The 19,740-nt window shown below is 42.0% G+C and overlaps 1 protein-coding gene across 1 annotated transcript in view; it reads right to left on the bottom strand.

Annotated features, from left to right (window-relative positions):
- The window catches only part of dlg2 (discs, large homolog 2 (Drosophila)), a 208,278-nt gene that overhangs the window by 146,384 nt on the left and 42,154 nt on the right, over positions 1–19,740 (bottom strand). The window contains 1 exon segment of the mRNA XM_030747140.1: positions 8,594–8,656. Coding sequence (XP_030603000.1) covers positions 8,594–8,656 — 63 coding nt within the window.

The raw sequence follows: 19,740 nt of genomic DNA, 5'->3' as shown, positions 1-19,740 counted from the left end.
TGTGAACACAAATTTTTGCATCGGCATGTAAGAGTAGAGATAATGACAGCAGAGTTATCACTGGAACCTGTGAAAGCATGTGCTGGCTTTAGCTTTTTCTTGTTAAAGTTTCTTCAGATACTGTTTCATGTAAGTTAGATTTAAAATCATGTCTGATTAGAAAATTGAATTACATTTCAATTGTTTCAATTTGTTTTAAATGTTTGTTTTCTACAGTGAAAGAAAAACCTCTGCTGCATTACCTCAGGAAAGGGGTGTTAGAATCCAGATTGGAGATATCTAAAAACAGCAACAATGGCACCATGTAAACAGCCTCATGTAGGAGTGATCTCTTCCTGCATTTCCCCCTCCCTTCTATTTTCCTCTTATTCCAAACTACAAAACTATATTCATCATGTCCCCAAAAGCATTACATAACACAACTGTGGAATATAAACTGCACATCATTATACTGTACATTCATTATGGAAAACAGTACATATTGTAGTTGAGCTGAATATATTATTCATGTCAAAGGATCTCGAGGTTATCAGTGAAGTCAGTTTGACTGCAGAATAATAGACAGAGCTTACAGTACTTTATAAATCTCCTTGCAACAGTGGTGTATCACACAGAAAGAGCATATATATTTCAAGGATGGAGGAAATCTAATCTTAGTTTTAACAAAGCGTAGGCCAGAGTTAAACCTTATATAATGCATGTTAAGGCTGTTTTATACTCCACCAGGTCTATTCCACAGTACTGTATGCAATATGGTCACAGCTGAAAGATGCTGCCATACAAAGAAAATGTAATTCTACTACTCATTCACAAGAGAACTAAACAAATGTTGTGCAAAGTCAGGTTATAAATACTTTAAGCCAAGAAAAATAACTATACTTACCTACATCTTCATTACAATAATGAGCAGCTAGGCCTGCCACTACATACACTATATTGGCAAAAGTATTTGCTTATCTGCCTTCACACATATGAACTTGAGTGGCATCCTAGTCTTAATCCATGTGGGCCCACCCTTTGCAGCTAGAACAGCTTCAGCTCTTCTGGGAAGTCTTTCCACAGGTTTAGGAGTGTTCATGGGAATTTCTGACCATTCTTCCAGAAGCACATCTGTGAGGTCAGACTCTGATGTTGGAGAGAAGGCCTGGCTCACAGTCTCCGCTCTAATCCATCCCAAAGGTGTTCCATCAGGCTGAGGTCAGGACTCTGTGCAGGCCAGTCAAGTTCTTCCACACCAAACTGGCTCATCCATGTCTTTATGGAGCTGCTTTGTGCACTGGTGTGCAGTCATGTTGGAACAGGAAGGGGCCATCCCCAAACTGTTCCCACAGAGTTGGAGCATCAAATTGTCCCAAATGTCTTGGTATGCTGAAGCATTAAGAGTTTCTTTCACTGGAACTAAGGGGCCGAGACCAACTCCTGAAAAACACCCCCACACCATAACCCCCCTCCACCAAACTACACTTGGCACAATGCAGTCAGACAGGTACCGTTCTCCTGCAAACAACAAACTCAGACTCCTCCATCAGATTGGCAAAATGGAGAAATATGATTTGTCACTGCAGAGAAAATGTCTCCACTGTTATAGAGTCCAGTGGGGACGTGCTTTACACCACTGCATCCAAAACTTTGCATTAAACTTGGTGATGTAAGGCTTGGATGCAGCTGCTTGGCCATGGAAACCCATTACTTGAAGCTGTCTACTCACTGCTCTTGAGCTAATCTAAAGGCCACATCAAATTTGGAGGTCTCTAGCAACTGACCGCAGAAAGTTGGCAAATATGTGCCTCAGCACCTGCTGACCCCACTGTCATTTTACATGGCCTCACTTTGTGGCTGAAATGCTGTCGTTCCCAATCGCTTCCACTTTGTTGTAATACCTGACACCTGAATTCAGTGATTTGAATTTAGTGTATATTCTACTACCTATATTCTATAACAGGCAAAGAAGAGAGTCATATAATGTGTGTGTCCTCAAATGTGCTGCCATTTGCGGACTTCTGGCAACAGTTACTGTACAGTAATTACCCTTTGTTGGGTGTGAAGTGCAATTTCTGAGCTTTCAGAAACCGCTTGAATTTTTCTGATAGGGCAAACGGTCGCCTAATTATGGTAATTCAAAGTGAGTTTGATACGATGTTTCAGCTGTGACACACTCAGCGTTAACCGGCTGTTCACAGCAAATAAGGGCAGGTAACAGGTGCATCAGTGGTGAGGAATGAGGAAGTACAGTAACTGCTGTTAAAGGGTTAAGCGTTTTCAGCCAGAACAGTATGCTAGCTGTATTTCTGGATGTAGATTATGCCTGTATTTAGACAGAAAAACACTTAGAGATTTCAGTTTCCCTGACCTCAGTGGTCACACTGAACTAAAGACTAAGGGACAAGTTAGTTACTATTGCTTTCCCTGTTGCTGCCTGAATGCTGACAGCCACGACGAGTTGCTAGTATTGTTTTCACCATATGAGTTAGTAAGTGTTAGCAAGTGAAAATGTGGTGCTAAAAAAACCTGCTACACTGTTTTTCTTGACTAAGAATTGGTCGTGGGGGGAAACTACACGACTGCAAGCATTATCAATCACATACAATAAAGTCTGCCTTGTCTTATCTGATGAACACCAAAACGAATTTTCAATCAAGGTTTTTTAATGCATGGAGGTTATACAACGACCTATAAATAATTTAATATTTAGTTAAATATCACTGTATTCAGGTACTGTTATAACTCACTGGGTTGAGCAAGTGACCCATATGCCATAGGGCTATTGCAGAGGACTGGGGGTTGAATCTGCCACCAGGGTTTCCCCCTTCTTTCTCTCCCAACTTCCTGACTTCTTCTATCCACTGTGCTTTCACAACAAAGGCTAAACCACCTTCCCTCAGAATGGAGCCATATAACTTGTAGGTGTTTAGATGAGGATCAAAATAAGGGCTGTGTTTAAAGGCAATTACAGTCTGACTCATGAGTGTGAAAATAGGGCACCAATGGGACAATGGCTTCAACTAGGGATGTCACAATACCGTATATTAAGATAAGATAAGATAAGATAAGATAAGATAATCCTTTATTTTCCCACATTGTGGGAAATATAGGGACAGCAGAACACGCAGTACAAAAACAAAAATAATATATAAAATCTGACAGAAAATACTAAAATACTCTACAACAAAAATCTCTAAACATTTATATACATTTATGTATGTAAAAGTTAATGAATATTGCACGTTTATTGCATATGTTGTTAACTGCACACGAACATTATTACACTTTGTATAGGTGAATGAATAAAATGGTAACTAGTGTGTCAGTGCTACTACCAGTAGAATTATATGATTCTTAATACCCAATAAAAAAAGAGATTATCCAATGTACTTAAATATAAACCTGTTTTAAATAATTCATATTGTGGTGGCAGATCATTGATTAGCAAACAATGCAAAGTACTTCCATACCCGACTACTTTTCTTATCAGAGTCCCATGGAGCTACTGCGGAGACCAAATTTTGGTATCAAAAGTTATCATAAGTATCCATTCTGCTGACACCCCTAGCCTCAAGCACTGTCGATCCCTGTCCCATATTCTTCACACAAGGTTACCATGTCCAACATATTAGTCGGGGGTGTTAGCAACAGATAATACTTAATAAAGTATTTTGTCAAAGTCCAAAACAGAAATAAGCATTTGGCACGAGTGGACTCACACATTTCAGTCTGGATCAAACAGTTACCTATCCACTGACAGTTATAACTGCCCAGCTGGCATTGCCACCCTACCAGCACGATACATTTTTAACATGAAGTAATTTAAAGTATTTACAGCATATATAAACAAGTAAGAGATAATTATTTTGTATATTTAAAAAAAAAAAACAATAACTGTAAGAGGAAACACCATAAATCTCATAAACAATATAACAATACACTAAGAGCATGATTGTCACGAGTACAGCATTGCTGTGAGAGCGGAAAAACCTCTCTTCAGTGAATGCAATGATCCTGATGACATAAAGAATACTTTCTGAAATAAAATGTTCCAGGTCTGCACGATTTCTGCGTTATAACGACACAACATTTTTCTTACAGCATTAGCCAAGTGCACGCCACGGCTTACAGAAGTACGCATGTTGTGTGAACACTTGGCTGCAGCAGAGCCACAAGCCAGTAACAGAAGTTGGAAACAGCTTCTGCTGCTATACCTCAACAGACAGGTTTCCCCAGCTTTCTGTACTCCTGCTGACTGACGTGAAAACTGTAGTTAGAGGGAAGAAATGAATCATTGTCTCAAACAGATACACACACAACACAATATCTCAGTCTTTCTAGAGATAACAACCAACAGGTACACAAAAGCTTTGACACTTTCAAGGGACAGGGGCGATAAGACTATCAGGAGGGTAAGGAGCAACAAAACCATGCATATACATGAAAACATTCAGAAATAATCGACACACAAACAGAGCGTTTTTCCTCGTGCTTCACTTCATGCCTCATTCTCACACAGTGCTCATTCGCTCTCTGAATCTCTGTCTCCCTCTTAATTCCTCTCATGTGAATCATTCATTCGTGCTTTGGTCTCTTACCTTGGTGGTGACAATGCAAAGACAATCCATGCTGGTCAGACAAAAAATATTACGGTCAAATTCACCACCACTAATCTTATCGCTGAAGGAAAAAAGTGGGAAGATGGAAAAAGAGATGCCAGTATGAAGAAACAGGGAGAAAGGGTTGCTAAAGAAGAGGAAGAGGTGGAGGAAAAAATTAAGAGAACATACACATACACACGCTCTCCTTTGCTAGGAAGAGAAGCCACGGCGGACAGACATTACTGCATGTGGGCCCCTTGTGAGGATTGAGATGCCTCCTCCACAGCACTGAAGGCAATCAGAATTCCTTACGCCATTTCACAGCACAGTGCACGTCATCATCTAACACACACACAAATGCTGAGCAGCTTGTACACCAACCCCAAATTCTTATCTCTCTCTCATTCAGCCTCTGCCTCCTGTTCGAGTCCATTCTCTCCTCCTCCTGTCTCCAGGCTGCCACAACTACACAGTGTTTTATGATGAGAGTGAAAAAGTGAAGAACGAGAGCGTCAGCTCCGTTGTAATGAATTAAGTTCCCCTTGCTCTCTGTTTCATTGGCTGTTAGCTGCTGAGGCAGACTGCTAGAATTTAATAACACACTGGTTTTACTTTAATGTGCAGACAGTGGCAGCACAGCACATGCCTTACACTCACTTTCCATTCCTATTTTAAGCAAAACCACTCAATAGTTCTCTAATGTGAAGAATTTGATGTTTTAAATTGCTCCCCACTTGGACATTAGGTAGAACAAACAATACATCTGACAGTATCTGCCTCTGTATCAAAAAAATACCACATTTATTGATGTGGTATTTTGAAAACTGAAGGCAGATTTGCTCTAAAGACAATGTGTTTATGGTGAGAGGTGGAACACCCAAAAGTGCAAAACTATTTCACTGCAATGCTGCAGTGAACGCAGACACCAAGCACTGCCAGCAGCATATTTCAATGCAACCTGCAACCAGAGATTTAACTGTCCACAGATCTGTACTCTCAAAGTGACTGAGCCACCTTTGAGTCAGCAAAGCTGTATATTTGCTAGATCCTAGTTATCCTGTACACGAAATGTGGACTGGTTCTCTGTCTAAAAGTCTCTGCTGGCTAAAGAGTATGACCCTGGTAGGACTTGCCAAAGGCTTAAGCAGGAAGACTAACTGCTCTTACTTTGTGGGCTACAGCAACCTGTTAGAACCAATAAAAAGATATAATAATCATACAAGTTTTTACCTTACTGTTAAATGCAGAATGAATGTCACTAATTTGGACAATTTAAATGAGATAGGATATTTATTCAAGCAATTAGGCAGGGACATAGCATGGAGCTAAATCACATTACAAGATAATCTTTAAAAACACCACAATGGATATGACTTCCGCTCTGAAGAAGCCTTTCAGATGAGAGCTAAAACATCTTCAAGAAACAAAAAGAAGTCCAGTCGCCCTTTCTTTCAAGCTCCAGAGAGTAAAGCTGGGTATTAAGTACCTTATCTAACCACCCAGGTGCATAAGGCCTTCGGGATCTCAATTTTCTATTGAAGTTACTAATGAGACACCCAGTTATCATTACCACACAGAACTGTTATCTTGTCTAATGCCATGAGACACATGATGAGCTACAGCAGCCTGTGAACTTTATATAAAAGCATGAAAATTCTTTGTGTTGTTAGATCTAATCTTTGCAGTCTTCTTTTTCTGGAAGTGGTCAAAGGTCAATACTGTTGTATGTTAATGTGCACAGTTGGATGTTTATCTTTCCTCCCTATGCCCTCAGAAAATGCATACTGTTATCTGTGCGTTAGTTATTGTGAGGAAGTTGCATTTGAAATAGATCATGACAAAATTTTTATGACCCTCTCCTTTAAATTGTCAGACAAAAAACTTCCAGTGTGACCTGTGGCAGCAGTGGGAATGCAGTCCACGGAAAAGTCACAGAGGCAACAACACCTTCCTTAGACAACCAAAGTTCCATAAACATCTGCATAAAGGGGCTCTTTCTGCAAGACTGTCAGTTCATCCCCTTATCGTACACCGACAGGATTCAAAATTTTGAAGGAATCAAAATGGACTACTAGCTAAAAATGTAAATCTATGGAAAAAAAAAAAGACTAGCACAAACAGCAGTCCCCACTGAAGTTAAAAGTCATCACATTAATGCTCAGGATCCTCAAACAGGCAACACCCAAGTTTTTAAGGTGAAGTTATTGTCCAAAGAAGCAGAACGCTGTGTGCAAAATGTTCAGCTTTGAGCCCAGGTCCAGGCAACAAGTAAAGCACCTTAACACACAGCAACACTGCTGAACAACACACACACACACAACGCACGCACACAAACATCGTCACAGTTCATCACAGAACATGTTCTGTGATGAACTCATTAAGGCTACAGGCAAAATGCATTTGTCAAGCAATAAAGTTGTTTACAGTACAAATGCTGCTGTAGCAGTAACCTCGTCACACATGATTCTCCATGCACCTTGGACGTAAGTGAATTTGTGCCAGGACACCTCGACTCTGTGTCATGAACTCTAATGGGACTATCTATGGGACTATATTACTCTGCTGAAGTAAACATAGGAGGTGAAACAGCACTACATGTATTTTGAAAACTTCTGTATCTGTCTCTTAGTATCATCATAACTCACCAACTAAGTCTGGACAAGCCAATAAGATCCCTGACAGGGACCCTTAGTCACTCCCATGTCGCCAATTTTCCACCTACAAGAGACGTAACTATCGCTCATTTTCCCCACATAAACTGTCCTGTTACCTGTTTGCTGGAGTCATGCTGCAGAAGAGGTGTGTTGCAGAGTTTGACCATAATTACTGCCTTCATTCGTGGACGAAGCAGCACCCCTCCACTCCGTGTCTCGTTTGTTCTTATTGAATGCATTTACAAGCACAAACTGTCTCTGCCACAACGACAGGGCTAATCTTTTCAGGTGATGTGGCCTCAGCTAGCTTTGACTTATTGCATTACAGGGTAGTAATGCTTTAAACCTCCTTTGTTAGAGCGTGCCGCTCATATATACAGCATTAATATACAGTGTCTGTGGTATACAGAAACTTGCTTGATGACTTTACTGAAGAGTCTCCTGTACACTTTGCCCTTGAAGCTGACTTGTCCTCGACCCATAAATACTGTCTCCAAAAATTTCTTCTGAAATGCAAACTGAAATGGGCTTCATGACTGTAATCGCTAATAACACTGTTTATTTCAGGAACCCTATATAGCAAGCAGAACATCTGCCTGGCCCATTTTACTTTATAAAATTAATGAAGCAGAACTAAATTAATTAATAGCTGTGCTATGATAACAGGTTAGAGAAAATAGATAAATACATGTTCTTACAACAGAAAAATTAGAGTGAAATCATCTAGTACAAACAGCACTGTTGCCCCATTGAATCACAACTGGAAAAAGGCACACATGATACAGATATATAGATTCTGACATCAGACTTTCTGATCATACTTAGCACTCTGCTTCCAGAAAAATCCCAATGTCAGAGAACCCAAGTTGCACAGAAAGCATTTAATTTCCATCCAAACAAAGTCCAAAGTTCCCAATCATGCCCAATTAGCAGGTGAGAAATGTAATACTGCCATTTTAACAAAGACTGGCGAATCGCTAGCTAATGTCATGGTAGTGGTGTGAACAAGGCTGGAATATTATTAACACAGCAGTCGTTATTCTGGTCACAAGCCCTCTATCCACATTTCCCTTCCTTGCGTCAACATAATCTTGTTTTGTGAGCTCACTGTTGTTGGGATTATGGAGCACTTGGTTCTTTAAGCTGCTTCTTAAAGAACCAAGTATTGTGCTAGGCTGTAGTGTTCTACCACACTATGACTGAATTGAACATAGAACTAAATGGACCAACATGGATGCTGGTAACAGAAAGACAACAAGGGACCTGCTGTCATGTGTAGTAAAAATGAATACAAGATGCCGCTAATCTAATGCAAGGCATATGCTACTATATTGTAAACACATGGAGGAAACTCACCTCAAAGGCACTGCACTCTGCTTGCTCTCGCCCACTGGGTTCTAAGCTGCTCTGCTCCCTCTGCTGGGAACAACAAACAGGTGCATAAGCTGCTTAGCTTTGACACTGAGTGGTGGCATTCTTTAAATGCCTACATTAAATATATATAAGCAAAAATATAATAATAACATAATAATATATAGCTCTGATAATGATGAAAGACAGGTATCTGAACTGCTGACTAGCACAGTAACAGGATGCAGTTGTAAGAGTTTTACAAGAATTGGTAATGACAGGTAGATGGGGTGGTGATCATTCACCGGTCAGTCTGTCAGTCTTTAATTAGAAACTCAAATAGTGTAAGCCTATAACTAAAAATAATTCTATGACACAGTACAACCTACAGGTTCTTTGTCCCACCCTATGTTTATAACAGCAATACCTTCAAAAATACAACTTTTTAGTTGATTTATGTATAAATAAAAGTATTAAGATGAAAAAAGGATGAAGAACCTTGTTCAAGCTAATGCATGTTTTAGAGTCATTGAAATAATTGTGATTGCATATTTTGATAAACTAATAAGCCATGCCAACTTGATAGAACGCAGCTTAACTTTAAAAAGTAACTCCAATGGGCAGTGCTGCAGCACAGGTTAGGGCATTCTCAGAATTCAAACCAGTGAACTAAGTCAATCTCCAGCCCACTGGGGTGCCCACACTCATTCATCTGTCGCTAGCTCAACGTGGCTGTGCTCAACGATGATTAGTGAGCATAATAATGACTACAAATAAACCTGCCAAATTAAAAATAGAATAAAACAGAATGCTATTGTGGACTTTTTAAAAAATTGTGCTGATTCAAACGTAAATCTATGATTAAAATCAGCAGCAGACAGAGTGAGACATTGTGCTATCCTTTCCCTCATGAAGAATTAAATACAATTCAAAATATGACATTTTTAACATAAACTATCTAAATTATTTATTAAATGCTTATTGTATACAAATGCCACATTAATCAACCAACTGGGAACATGCAGCTGAGAAATAAAGGCTGTGATACAAGTCACTGTACTGCAACAACTAAATGCCAGTGACATTATTTGATATTTAATCTTTTTGGCTTAAAAAAATACCTGTTACGTTTATACTTGCAAATAATTCTTCCATTAACATGAAAGACTAAGCAGTGTCGGATTTTCTGCTGCCTTCAAAAGAATTACCCTAATATGGGACAAATAAAGCATTTCTCATTCCCATTCTCATAATGCCCTTAGAGAAATGTGCAATGCTTTGCATCATGATGGCACATACAATCTGTGTGTCATGGTCTTGGTTTCCTGTCAGTTATGTCAGTTTTGTTTCCTAATTTGATTGACTGATATTCATTCATCTATTTACATTTTCCAAGTTTGTCCCATATTCCCTTGTCTTTGTTTTTGCAAGCAGGCAGGGCATACATGGAAGGCCATAACTAAGTGGTTGGCATAGTATACAGGAACATCTGAAATCCCACGGTCAAAATGGGATACACCCCAAGGGTGATTGAGAATGACCAAGGTAAGATCCTGTGGGACTCCAGATACAGATGGACAAACTGGTGATGGCTAACCAACCGGATATAGTAGTGGTGGACAAGCAAAGGAAGAAGGCCATAGTGACAGATGTAGCAATACCAAGCACCAGTAACATCAAGAAGAAGGAATAGAAGAAGCTTGAGAGATACCAAGGGCTGAAACAAGAGCTAGAGAGGATGTGGAAAGTGAAGGTAACAGAAGTCCCCATGATAATTGGAGCATTCGGGGCAGTGACCTCAAAGCTGGGAGAATGGCAGGAACAACATCCGAGATCTCCAGAAGAGCGCAGTCCTAGGAACAGCTAAGATAGGGTTAGTTGCCCCCTACTGGGCATAACAGGACATAGCTGGAAAGCTACCTCTACAATATCAAAATAGGTTAAGCCCGACACAGGCTACAGAAGGCCTAATTAAAATAAAAAAATTAAAAAAACTTTTTCCCGGGAAATGGCTAATCTTTTCCCGGGATTTGATTCATGTCATTTTCGGGAAAAATATTAAACCCTAATAACAACATCAAAATAAAAACAAAAATGTGATAAACCAGCAGTGATGGCAGTGAGTGTCTGACTTTACAAATGCGCTGATCAATGATCAAAATTCCCATAAACACTCCTAAACTTGTGGAAAGCCTTCCCAGAAGAGCTGAAGCTGTTATAGCTGCAAGGGGTGGGCCCACATCATATTAAACCCTGTAGATTAAGAATGGGATGTCACAAAAGAAAATTTGCTGCTTGTATTTGAAATCTCATTGTTTCGGTCACTACCCAAAGCTAATGACCATAGATGAGGGTTAAAGATGAGGATCACCACCACAGTCTGCCAATCCAGTGGCTCCGCCACAGATCTCCATGCGATGTTGCAGAGGCATGTCAACAAAGACAGGCCTACAACATCCAGAGCCTTCAGAAACTCGTCCACCCAGGAGTTGTTTAACCACCTGTGACTTCACCCCCAGTGATGGGCAATGCATCACCCTCATTTCCAGTCTCTGCTTCCACTACAGAAGGTGTCTCAGTGGGATTAAGGACGTCCTTGAAGTATTCCTTTCACCGACAGTCTATAGACTATAGCCTCAGTTGAAGTCAGGAGCGCCCCAGCCGCACTATAGACTGTGTGAGTAGTGTACCGCTTTCCCCTGAGTCACCTGACGGTTTGCCAGAATCACTTTGAGGCCGTCCGAAAGTCTTTTTCTGTGGCCTCATTAAACTCCTCCCACACCTGAGTTCCACTTGGCCTGCCGGTACCCGTCAACTGCCTCCAGAGTCCCACAGGCTAACCAAGCCTGAAATGACTCCTTCTTCAGCTTGATTGCTTCCTTCACCTCTGGTGACCACCATCTGGTTCAAGGATTACCACCACAACAGGCACCAACCACCTTGCAGCCACAGCTCTGAGCAACAGCCGCAACAATGGAGGTCCATTCTGACTCAATGTCCTCAGCCTCCCTTAGAATGCTGTTGAAGTTCTGCCGGAGGTGGGAGTTGAAGATCTCGCAGACTGGGGCCTCTGCCAGGTGTTCCAAGCACACCCTCACAATACATTTAGGTGCGCTGGGTCTGTCCAGTATACTCCCCTGCCACATGACCTAACTCACCATCAGGTGGTGATCAGTTGACATCTCAGGTCCTCTCTTCACCCGAGTGCCTAGAACAGGGGTCTCCAAACTACAGCCCGCGGGCCAACCATGGCCCAAGCATTTTATATGGCTCGTGCGTCTTGTCCATACATGTTATTTTTGGCCCGCCGGCACAAGGAATGAATACAACTCAGCATGCAATTCCTCTTTTTAACTAATGGAGGCAGTGTCGTGAAAAAGCTGTCTGCAAACTGCTTCAAAACGTCACAAAGAAGAAGACTAAATGATTGACCAATCACAGCCCATGCTGTGTAATGCCGTTTGCCTTGGGTGGGTGTAATAGGTGACATACAGTGTTACCAACTTCATGACTTTTCAGAACCCCAGTGACATTTTTTTTCCCCAAAAACAAATAGTGAGAAATTTAGCCGGTTCTGCTGGTGATTTCGGCGACTTTTGGAGACTCTTTGAGATAGCCCAGAAAGCATACAGCGCTCCTTTCACTGAGGCGACCCACACCCCCACCCCCGGGACCTCACTGCAAACAAAGCTGCAACTTTTACATAGACACTTGGCACAAACAGAGCCATGCTTTCAGCTCCATGGGAGATCATGGTTGTCAGTACGGGTGTGCAAACGAACCAGTATGCAGCAGTTAGTGCTGGTGAGTTCAACCACTATTTTGGGATTTTGCCGCTATTGAATGACCTCACCTGCAGCTGGAGCTGACAGAGCTTCAGTGTGACAGCTGACAGCAGCATCTTTCTCTCTCACCTTTCTACCGGTGTCATGCCCAAAGTGTTTTTTGGTATTTGCCAAGAAATAAATAAATAATGATTTGCTGTGTAAATGACTTTCTGGCCTATAATGTATCAAACATATCTCTCATGAATGATATCAATTCAATTGAGTGAGAAAGAACATTCTCGCCACAGGTAAAAAGCTGCATCATGTTTTTGCAAAGTGACTTTTATATATTCTTTATTCATCATGTAAAAACTCATTTTTCAGAGAGATTTGGCCAAGGGAGAAGCAGAAGTTGCAACAATACAACATCATAGTTTTGAAAAGATAGCTGATATGGTCAAAAAGGACTGGATTGATTATAATTCAGATACAATAACAGTCATAAAGATTCTTGCAAAACAGGTCATTTCTTTGTTTTATTTATAAGGCCTTCATAAATCCTGTTGACTACAGTCTACTTATCAATATAAGCAGAGACATTATACATCAAAAACAGATAAAAACATCGGAAATCACTTTTTGGAAAAAGATCACTTTTTGGCTCCACATGATTGTGTATGGAGATTTTCTCTGTTCCCTGGTGACTCTTCCATAAGGGTCTTTGGAATTGCTCTCTGTCTGGTCCCTCACCCAGGGGGACAAGCCCCATGACAAAATAGCTCCTGGGCTCACTGGGAAACACAAACCCCTCCACCATGATAAGGCAACGATTCACGGAGTATATATATATATATATATATATATATATATATATATATATATATATATATACATATATATATATATATGAGGAGATCAGATGCAGAAGCCATTAAACGCCACTGCCATCAAAAATGACAATGATATTGACGTATGCTCTCCTCACATACTATATACCATGTCTGATTTATCAGTGTGTTGTCAAAAGCCTCTAAATGCCACTTCCCATTCTGATGCTAATGTGGACAAAACAAAGGAAAATGATCATCGACTTCTGGAGGTCACATGTCGAGCATACTCCCTCAGCATCAGCGGCCACACAGAGGAGAGAGTGGAGAACATCAAGATCTTTATTTCAGCGCAGGTACTGCGCTGGACTATTAATTATTGTCTTTATCTATCCTCTGCCATTTTGTTGGCACTGTGGTCTATTGCTCCTGGCCATTTTAACCTACGTTTGTATTTAAGGAAGAGCTGGACTCCATGATCAAGGAGGCCAACACGCCCATCAAGTTCACTGTCTTCCCCACCATGGACAGAGAGAAGCTGAAGGCTGCTGGCCCTGAGGACATTATTCTGGCCACCTTATTATAACCCTTATCCAGCACAGTATCTTAGCTGTTCCCAGGACTGCGTTCTTCGGAACAGAATTCTTGGATGTGGTTCCTGGAATCCGCTGGAGCCATTCTCCCAGTTTGGGGGTCACATCCTTTCTAATCTCCTCTCTGAGCCCTTGATATTTATTGAGCTTCTCGTGTTCTTTCTTCTGGCTGCTCAAGTCTGCATGCCAAAATATCCTTGGGCAAGATACTGAACCCCAAGTTGCTCTCCGATGTAACCATTGGAGTATGAATTTTAGATAGGAAGCACTTAGCCGTAGAAGGAAGTGCTTGTATGAATGGGTGTGAATGGGTAAATGCAAACGTGTTGTCTAAAGCGCTTTGAGTGCTCAGCTAAGAGTAGAAAAGCTCTATATAATATATATTTAAAAAAAAATACTACATATATATATATATATATATATCTATATATATATATATATATATATATATATATATATATATATATATATATATATATATAATCTGAATTAATTTGAACAGGACCATCTGCCGTTTCATTAGTTGACAGTACATTTGCCTAATCCTCAGAGGGCTGACTGTGGTAACAGAACTTGGGACTTAACAGTGTACTGACAACCTCTTGGTGGGGTCATCAGTGTCTGAGGACTTTTCTAATCCTCTTCACTTATCCCTATCCTTATAGTACTGGATGACCTTAGCAAAGTACTTCAGCAGCTCCTGCAGTTACAGAGAGGTTATTTGGAATGGTTTACTCATGTAGCTTTTTAGAAATTCTTTGCTTTTACTACACAGGAGAGGCAGGTATGACACAAAAGGTTTGACTGCAACTGCAAATAGGATTAGTACTGAATTGCCAAACTGGTTACTCCCCTTCCAAGTTAAACATCCAATCAGCAAAAAACAAACAAACAAACAAAAACCCCACAGGCCTACACTTTAACAATGGCCAGGGCTCTGTTTTAGCTAATAAAAAAAAAACAAAAAAAAACAATGTCATATCAAGAACAAAGTTTATTTCAAGATGTTCAAACATCAAATCAATCTGAGTCTAAATGGTGGAAGGGTTGTCTGTTATGTGTTAACATAACAGACAACCCTACTGGCCATATCCTTCATCACTGGACCTTATCGCATACAAACAGATTAAAGAGGCAAAACTGTATAATTTATGTCTCATTTATAGTGCTATAAGTCAGGGGTTACAGTGGGCCGGACTGAGGGCAGATGTCCGTAAGTTGTGCTTGTGGGTACTCTCAGCATCTTAGCTAGCCCTACTAAAGAGGAGCAAGCATAAAGGGAGTAACATGTTGCAGGTAATGTTGTTATACTAACTTTGTGTTATTCAAAGATTTTATGAAAATACTGCAATTTAGTGTGCAATAAAGAGGTTAGTTTGTTGTACTGTATTTACAGTAAAGCTCTGTGTTGGTGCACAGAGGCTGTGTTCATGGTCAGAGTTACAGGTTACATCAGTGCAGCAGAGATGAGTCTGAATCAAAGCTGCTGATAGCTGAGATTCATTCACTGAATCCAACATTTCTACAGCCTGGTATGCTGTCAGTGTAGGGGATGGAGATCAGCTCAGAGAGCTGTGAAATACTGGGTTACATCTTTGTGAGTTCACTTCATCCACACAGAGCAGTAAACCTCAGAGGCAGCAGCAGCAGGTCAGCTGATCACAGCCTGCACACCAATATCATTTACTGCAGCTACAATAGAAAGTAGTGATTCTTCTCCCCATGCAGAGCAGTTATCAAGTAAATAGCATTTTTATCTGAAGCATTAAACATCCAGTGTCTGTCACAGTCAGTCACCACAACTTTTAATACATACTTCATGTTTAGTTCGTGTTGGCTATGGCAGTACAAGTTCGTGCACTGGTTAGCTAGCTTTGAGTTGCAAAACCTGTTGCCTTAACAGTAATGCAAATTTGATTAATTAGTGTTGGTACTTGAAATCACTGGACTGAGGACACGATCAGGACTGAGGAGAGGATCAGAAATGCTCACATTTGAAGCACCTATTTTATATCAGGTAAAGTTATTTATCTTCCATTGTTTATACCGGGCTAAACAGGGAGGCTGAGGACATTGAGTCCGAATGGACATGTTCCGCACCTCCATTGTTGAGCTGCTGCTCAGAGCTGTGGCTGCAAGGTGGTTGGTGCCTGTCGTGTGGTAACCACCCCGAACCAGATGGTGGTCACCGGAGGTGAAGGGAGCCATCAAGCTGAAGAAAGAGTCTTATCGGGCTTGGTTAGCCTGTGGGACTCCGGAGGCAGCTGACAGGTATCGACAGGCCAAGCAGAATGCAGCTCGGGTAGTGGCCAAAGCAAAAACTCGAGTGTGGGAGGAGTTCGGTGAGGCTATGGAAAAAGACTTTCGGACGGCAATCGAAGCGATCTGGCAAACCGTCAGGCGACTCAGGAGGGGAAAGCAGTGCTTCACTCACACTGTTTATAGTGCGGGGGGGGTGCTGCTGACTTCAACTGAGGCTATAGTCGGACGGTGGAAGGAATACTTCGAGGACCTTCTGAATCCCACTGACACGCCTTCTGTAGTGGAAGCAGAGTCTGGGGATGAGGGGGATGACTTGACCATCACTGGGGTGAGGTCACTGAGGTAGTTAAACAACTCCTTGGTGGCAGAGCCCCTGGGGTGGACGAGATTCGCCCTGAGTTCCTGAAGGCTCTGGATGTTGTAGGACTGTCTTGGTTGACACGCCTCTGCAACATCGCGTGGAGATCTGGGGCAGTGCCATTGGATTGGCAGACCGGGGTGGTGGTCCCCATCTTAAGAAGGGAGACCGGAGGGTGTGCTCCAACTTCGGGTATCACACTACTCAGCCTCCCCGGTAAGGTCTATGCCAGGGTGCTGGAAAGGAGGGTGCGTCCGTTAGTCGAACCTCGGATTCAGGAGGAACAATGCGGTTTTTCGTCCTGGTCGTGGAACGCTGGACCAGCTCTTTATCCTCTCAAGGATATTCGAGTGTGCGTGGGAGTTTGCCCAACCAGTCTACATGTGCTTTGTGGACTTGGAGAAGGCATTCGACCGTGTTCCTCGGGGTGTTCTTTGGGAGGTTCTGCGGGAGTATGGGGTGTCTGGCCCATTGTTGCGGGCCATTCAGTCCTTGTACAACCACAGTGAGAGCTTGGTCCGTATAGCCGGTAATAAGTCGGATTTGTTTCCTGTGGGTGTTGGACTCCGTCAGGGCTGCCCTTTGTCACCGATTCTGTTCATAATTTTTATGGACAGAATTTCTAGGCGTAGCCAGGTGGCGGAAGGCTTCTTCCTTGGTGGCCTCAGAGTCTCATCTCTGCTTTTTGCAGATGATGCGGTTCTGTTGGCTTCATCAGGGGGGGGGCCTCCAGCTCGCAGTGGAACGGTTCGCAGCCGAGTGTGAAGCGGCTGGCATGAGAATCAGCACCTCTAAGTCTGAGGACCATGGCCTCAGCCGGAAAAGGGTGGAGTGCCCTCTCCGGCTCAGGAACGAGTTCTTGCCTCAAGTGGAGGAGTTTAAGTATCTCGGGGTCTTGTTCACGAGTGATGGGAGAAGGGAACGGGAGATCGACAGGCGGATCGGGGCTGCTTCTACAGTGATGCGGACGCTGCACCGGTCCGTCGTGGTGAAGAGGGAGCGTAGCGTAAAAGCGAAGCTCTCGATTTACCGGTCGATCTACGTTCCTACCCTCACCTATGGTCACGAGCTTTGGGTAGTGACCGAAAGAATAAGATCGCGAATACAAGCGGCAGAAATGAGTTTTCCTTCGAAGGGTGGCTGGCCTTTCCCTTAGAGATAAGGTGAGGAGTGCGGCCATCCGGGAGGGCTCAGAGTAGAGCCGCTGCTCCTCCACATCGAAAGGAGCCAGTTGAGGGTGGCTCGGGCATCTGATTAGGATGCCCTCCTGGCCGCCTCCTGGGTGAGGTGTTCCGGGCATGTCCCGCGGGAGGAGGCCCCGTGTAGACCCAGGACACGCTGGAGAGATTATGTATCTCGGCTGGCCTGGGAACGCCTTGGGGTCCCTCCGGATGAGCTGGAGGAGGTGGCTGGGGAGAGGGAAGCCTGGGCTTCTCTGCTTAGGCTTCTGCCCCGCGACCCGGCCCCGGATAAGCGGAAGAAAATGGATGGATGGATGGATGGATGTTTATACCGGGTGTCAGGTGTCTAAAGTAAACAGCATTAGCTGGTAGGCTATCTGGCTTTTAAACTGTAGTGTGGCTATTTACAGGTGAGGCATTGCTGGACTCAGAGAGTCCTGATTTTTAAATTAATATTTAATCGCACTATAGATTACATATGCAGTGCCAGTCAAAAGTCTGAGCAGACTCACATATGAATGGTTGAGCGAGTCTCACAGTGTGACTGGAAACAGTTTATGTTTTTCATTGTAAATTCAATAAAATCTGCAGCCAGAAAACTCTTAGCAAGCTAGAAAAGCAGTTTGATGAAGTACTCAGGCTGCCATGCAGGTACAGTTCACTGTGAGGACGTAGTTCTCTGACTTGTTTACAATGACCCGGGCCTCATACACAGTGCTCCTGTTCCTTGTCTTTGATTAGGAAGAACTTCTGCCTTCAAGACACAAACTCAGAGTCTGTGTCAGGATATTTGATGTTCGGTACACAGCCGCAAACAACATAACTGTAGCGTCCAGTGACTTAGATGCGCTGCAACTCTCTCTCCGTGTATATCCTGGGTTTCTTCACCAAATACACGTATATATCCGCCCACGGATACTGGGCCACTTGCTAACGTACCACAGGGATCGGGGAGTCGGTTGCCGGTGGTTAAAATAAATTTTGCAGGTAGTTTTCACGATCTTTCTTTGATAATCCTTTCTGGTAGATTGGAAACACTATTGAACTCTGCCGTATTCCATTTCCAAAATGCGCGCACATAGTTACTTACGTCATCATTGTATACAAACAGTAAAAGAGTCTATGTTACCTGTGTGATGTCCCCAGTGCTGTGGGACTGCTGTACATTCTAACCTTGAATATCCAAAAGACTTGAAGGAACTTTTGAGGTAATTCAGCACCTGTTTATGGGAGCGAGTTTTGACTCATGTACTGCAAGAGTCCACTCTCTGAAGAATAAATTGCTCAGGGATGACCTGGGAAGATGTTTCTGCACTTGTCCTAAAGGACTGTACTCGTGATTTGTCCTTTGGTGCCAACATCACTGAAGAGCTTCATAATCTACTGCTACTACATACTGCAGTTTATTTTATATTCTGTGTGCTCTCTGGAGTAACTGTCTGTGAGACACTTCAGTTTATTGAACTTTGAACAGTCACTTGTTGACATTAATGCAATAAATTGTAGAGTGAAATATATCTTGAGGTACTTTTGTGTGCATTGTGATTATGTTTAAGAAGGATTTGTTCATTGCTGAGTTATAGTAGTTATGTAGGAATAAGTTTCAGAAAGCTTATATGAACAAAACTATTGCTTGGTTAATATAAGTTTTAAAAACTTGGTATTTTTTGTGGAGCTAGTTTCAGCCACATTTAGAAAAACTTGATAACTGAGTTCAGATTAAATGCTTTCAGTTCAACTAACTAATCATTTTTAATCCAATTAGTTTATACAAAAGGTTAAGTCAACAAACTGCATGTTGGATCAACTAATTTATTTAAGTGTAGTTAATTTGAAGCTTTACATAAATAAAAATTAATTCAGTCAAAGCAACAAGATGACTTGACTGTTCAAGTTGAGTCAACAGATCCTTTTTTACAGTGTAGAAACATCCTCCAAAGAGCTGCTTTCACTTTTACTTCTTACTCTGAGTACATTTCAGAGCCCTGTACTTTTTACTTTTACTTGAGTAAAGAAGTTGAACCAGTACTTCAACTTTTACCAGAGTATTTTTTAACACAAGTACTTGTACTTCTAAGTACAGAATGTATGTACTTTTGCACCTCTGTTAATAAGGGTCTAACACTAAAACCACATTTGTTAAGACAAGGATCCTTCCTCCTCGT

This window comes from Archocentrus centrarchus, chromosome 14, assembly GCF_007364275.1.
Source record: "Archocentrus centrarchus isolate MPI-CPG fArcCen1 chromosome 14, fArcCen1, whole genome shotgun sequence".
NCBI classification, from domain to species: Eukaryota; Metazoa; Chordata; class Actinopteri; order Cichliformes; family Cichlidae; genus Archocentrus; species Archocentrus centrarchus.
This window is presented reverse-complemented; position numbering and strand designations above follow the sequence as displayed.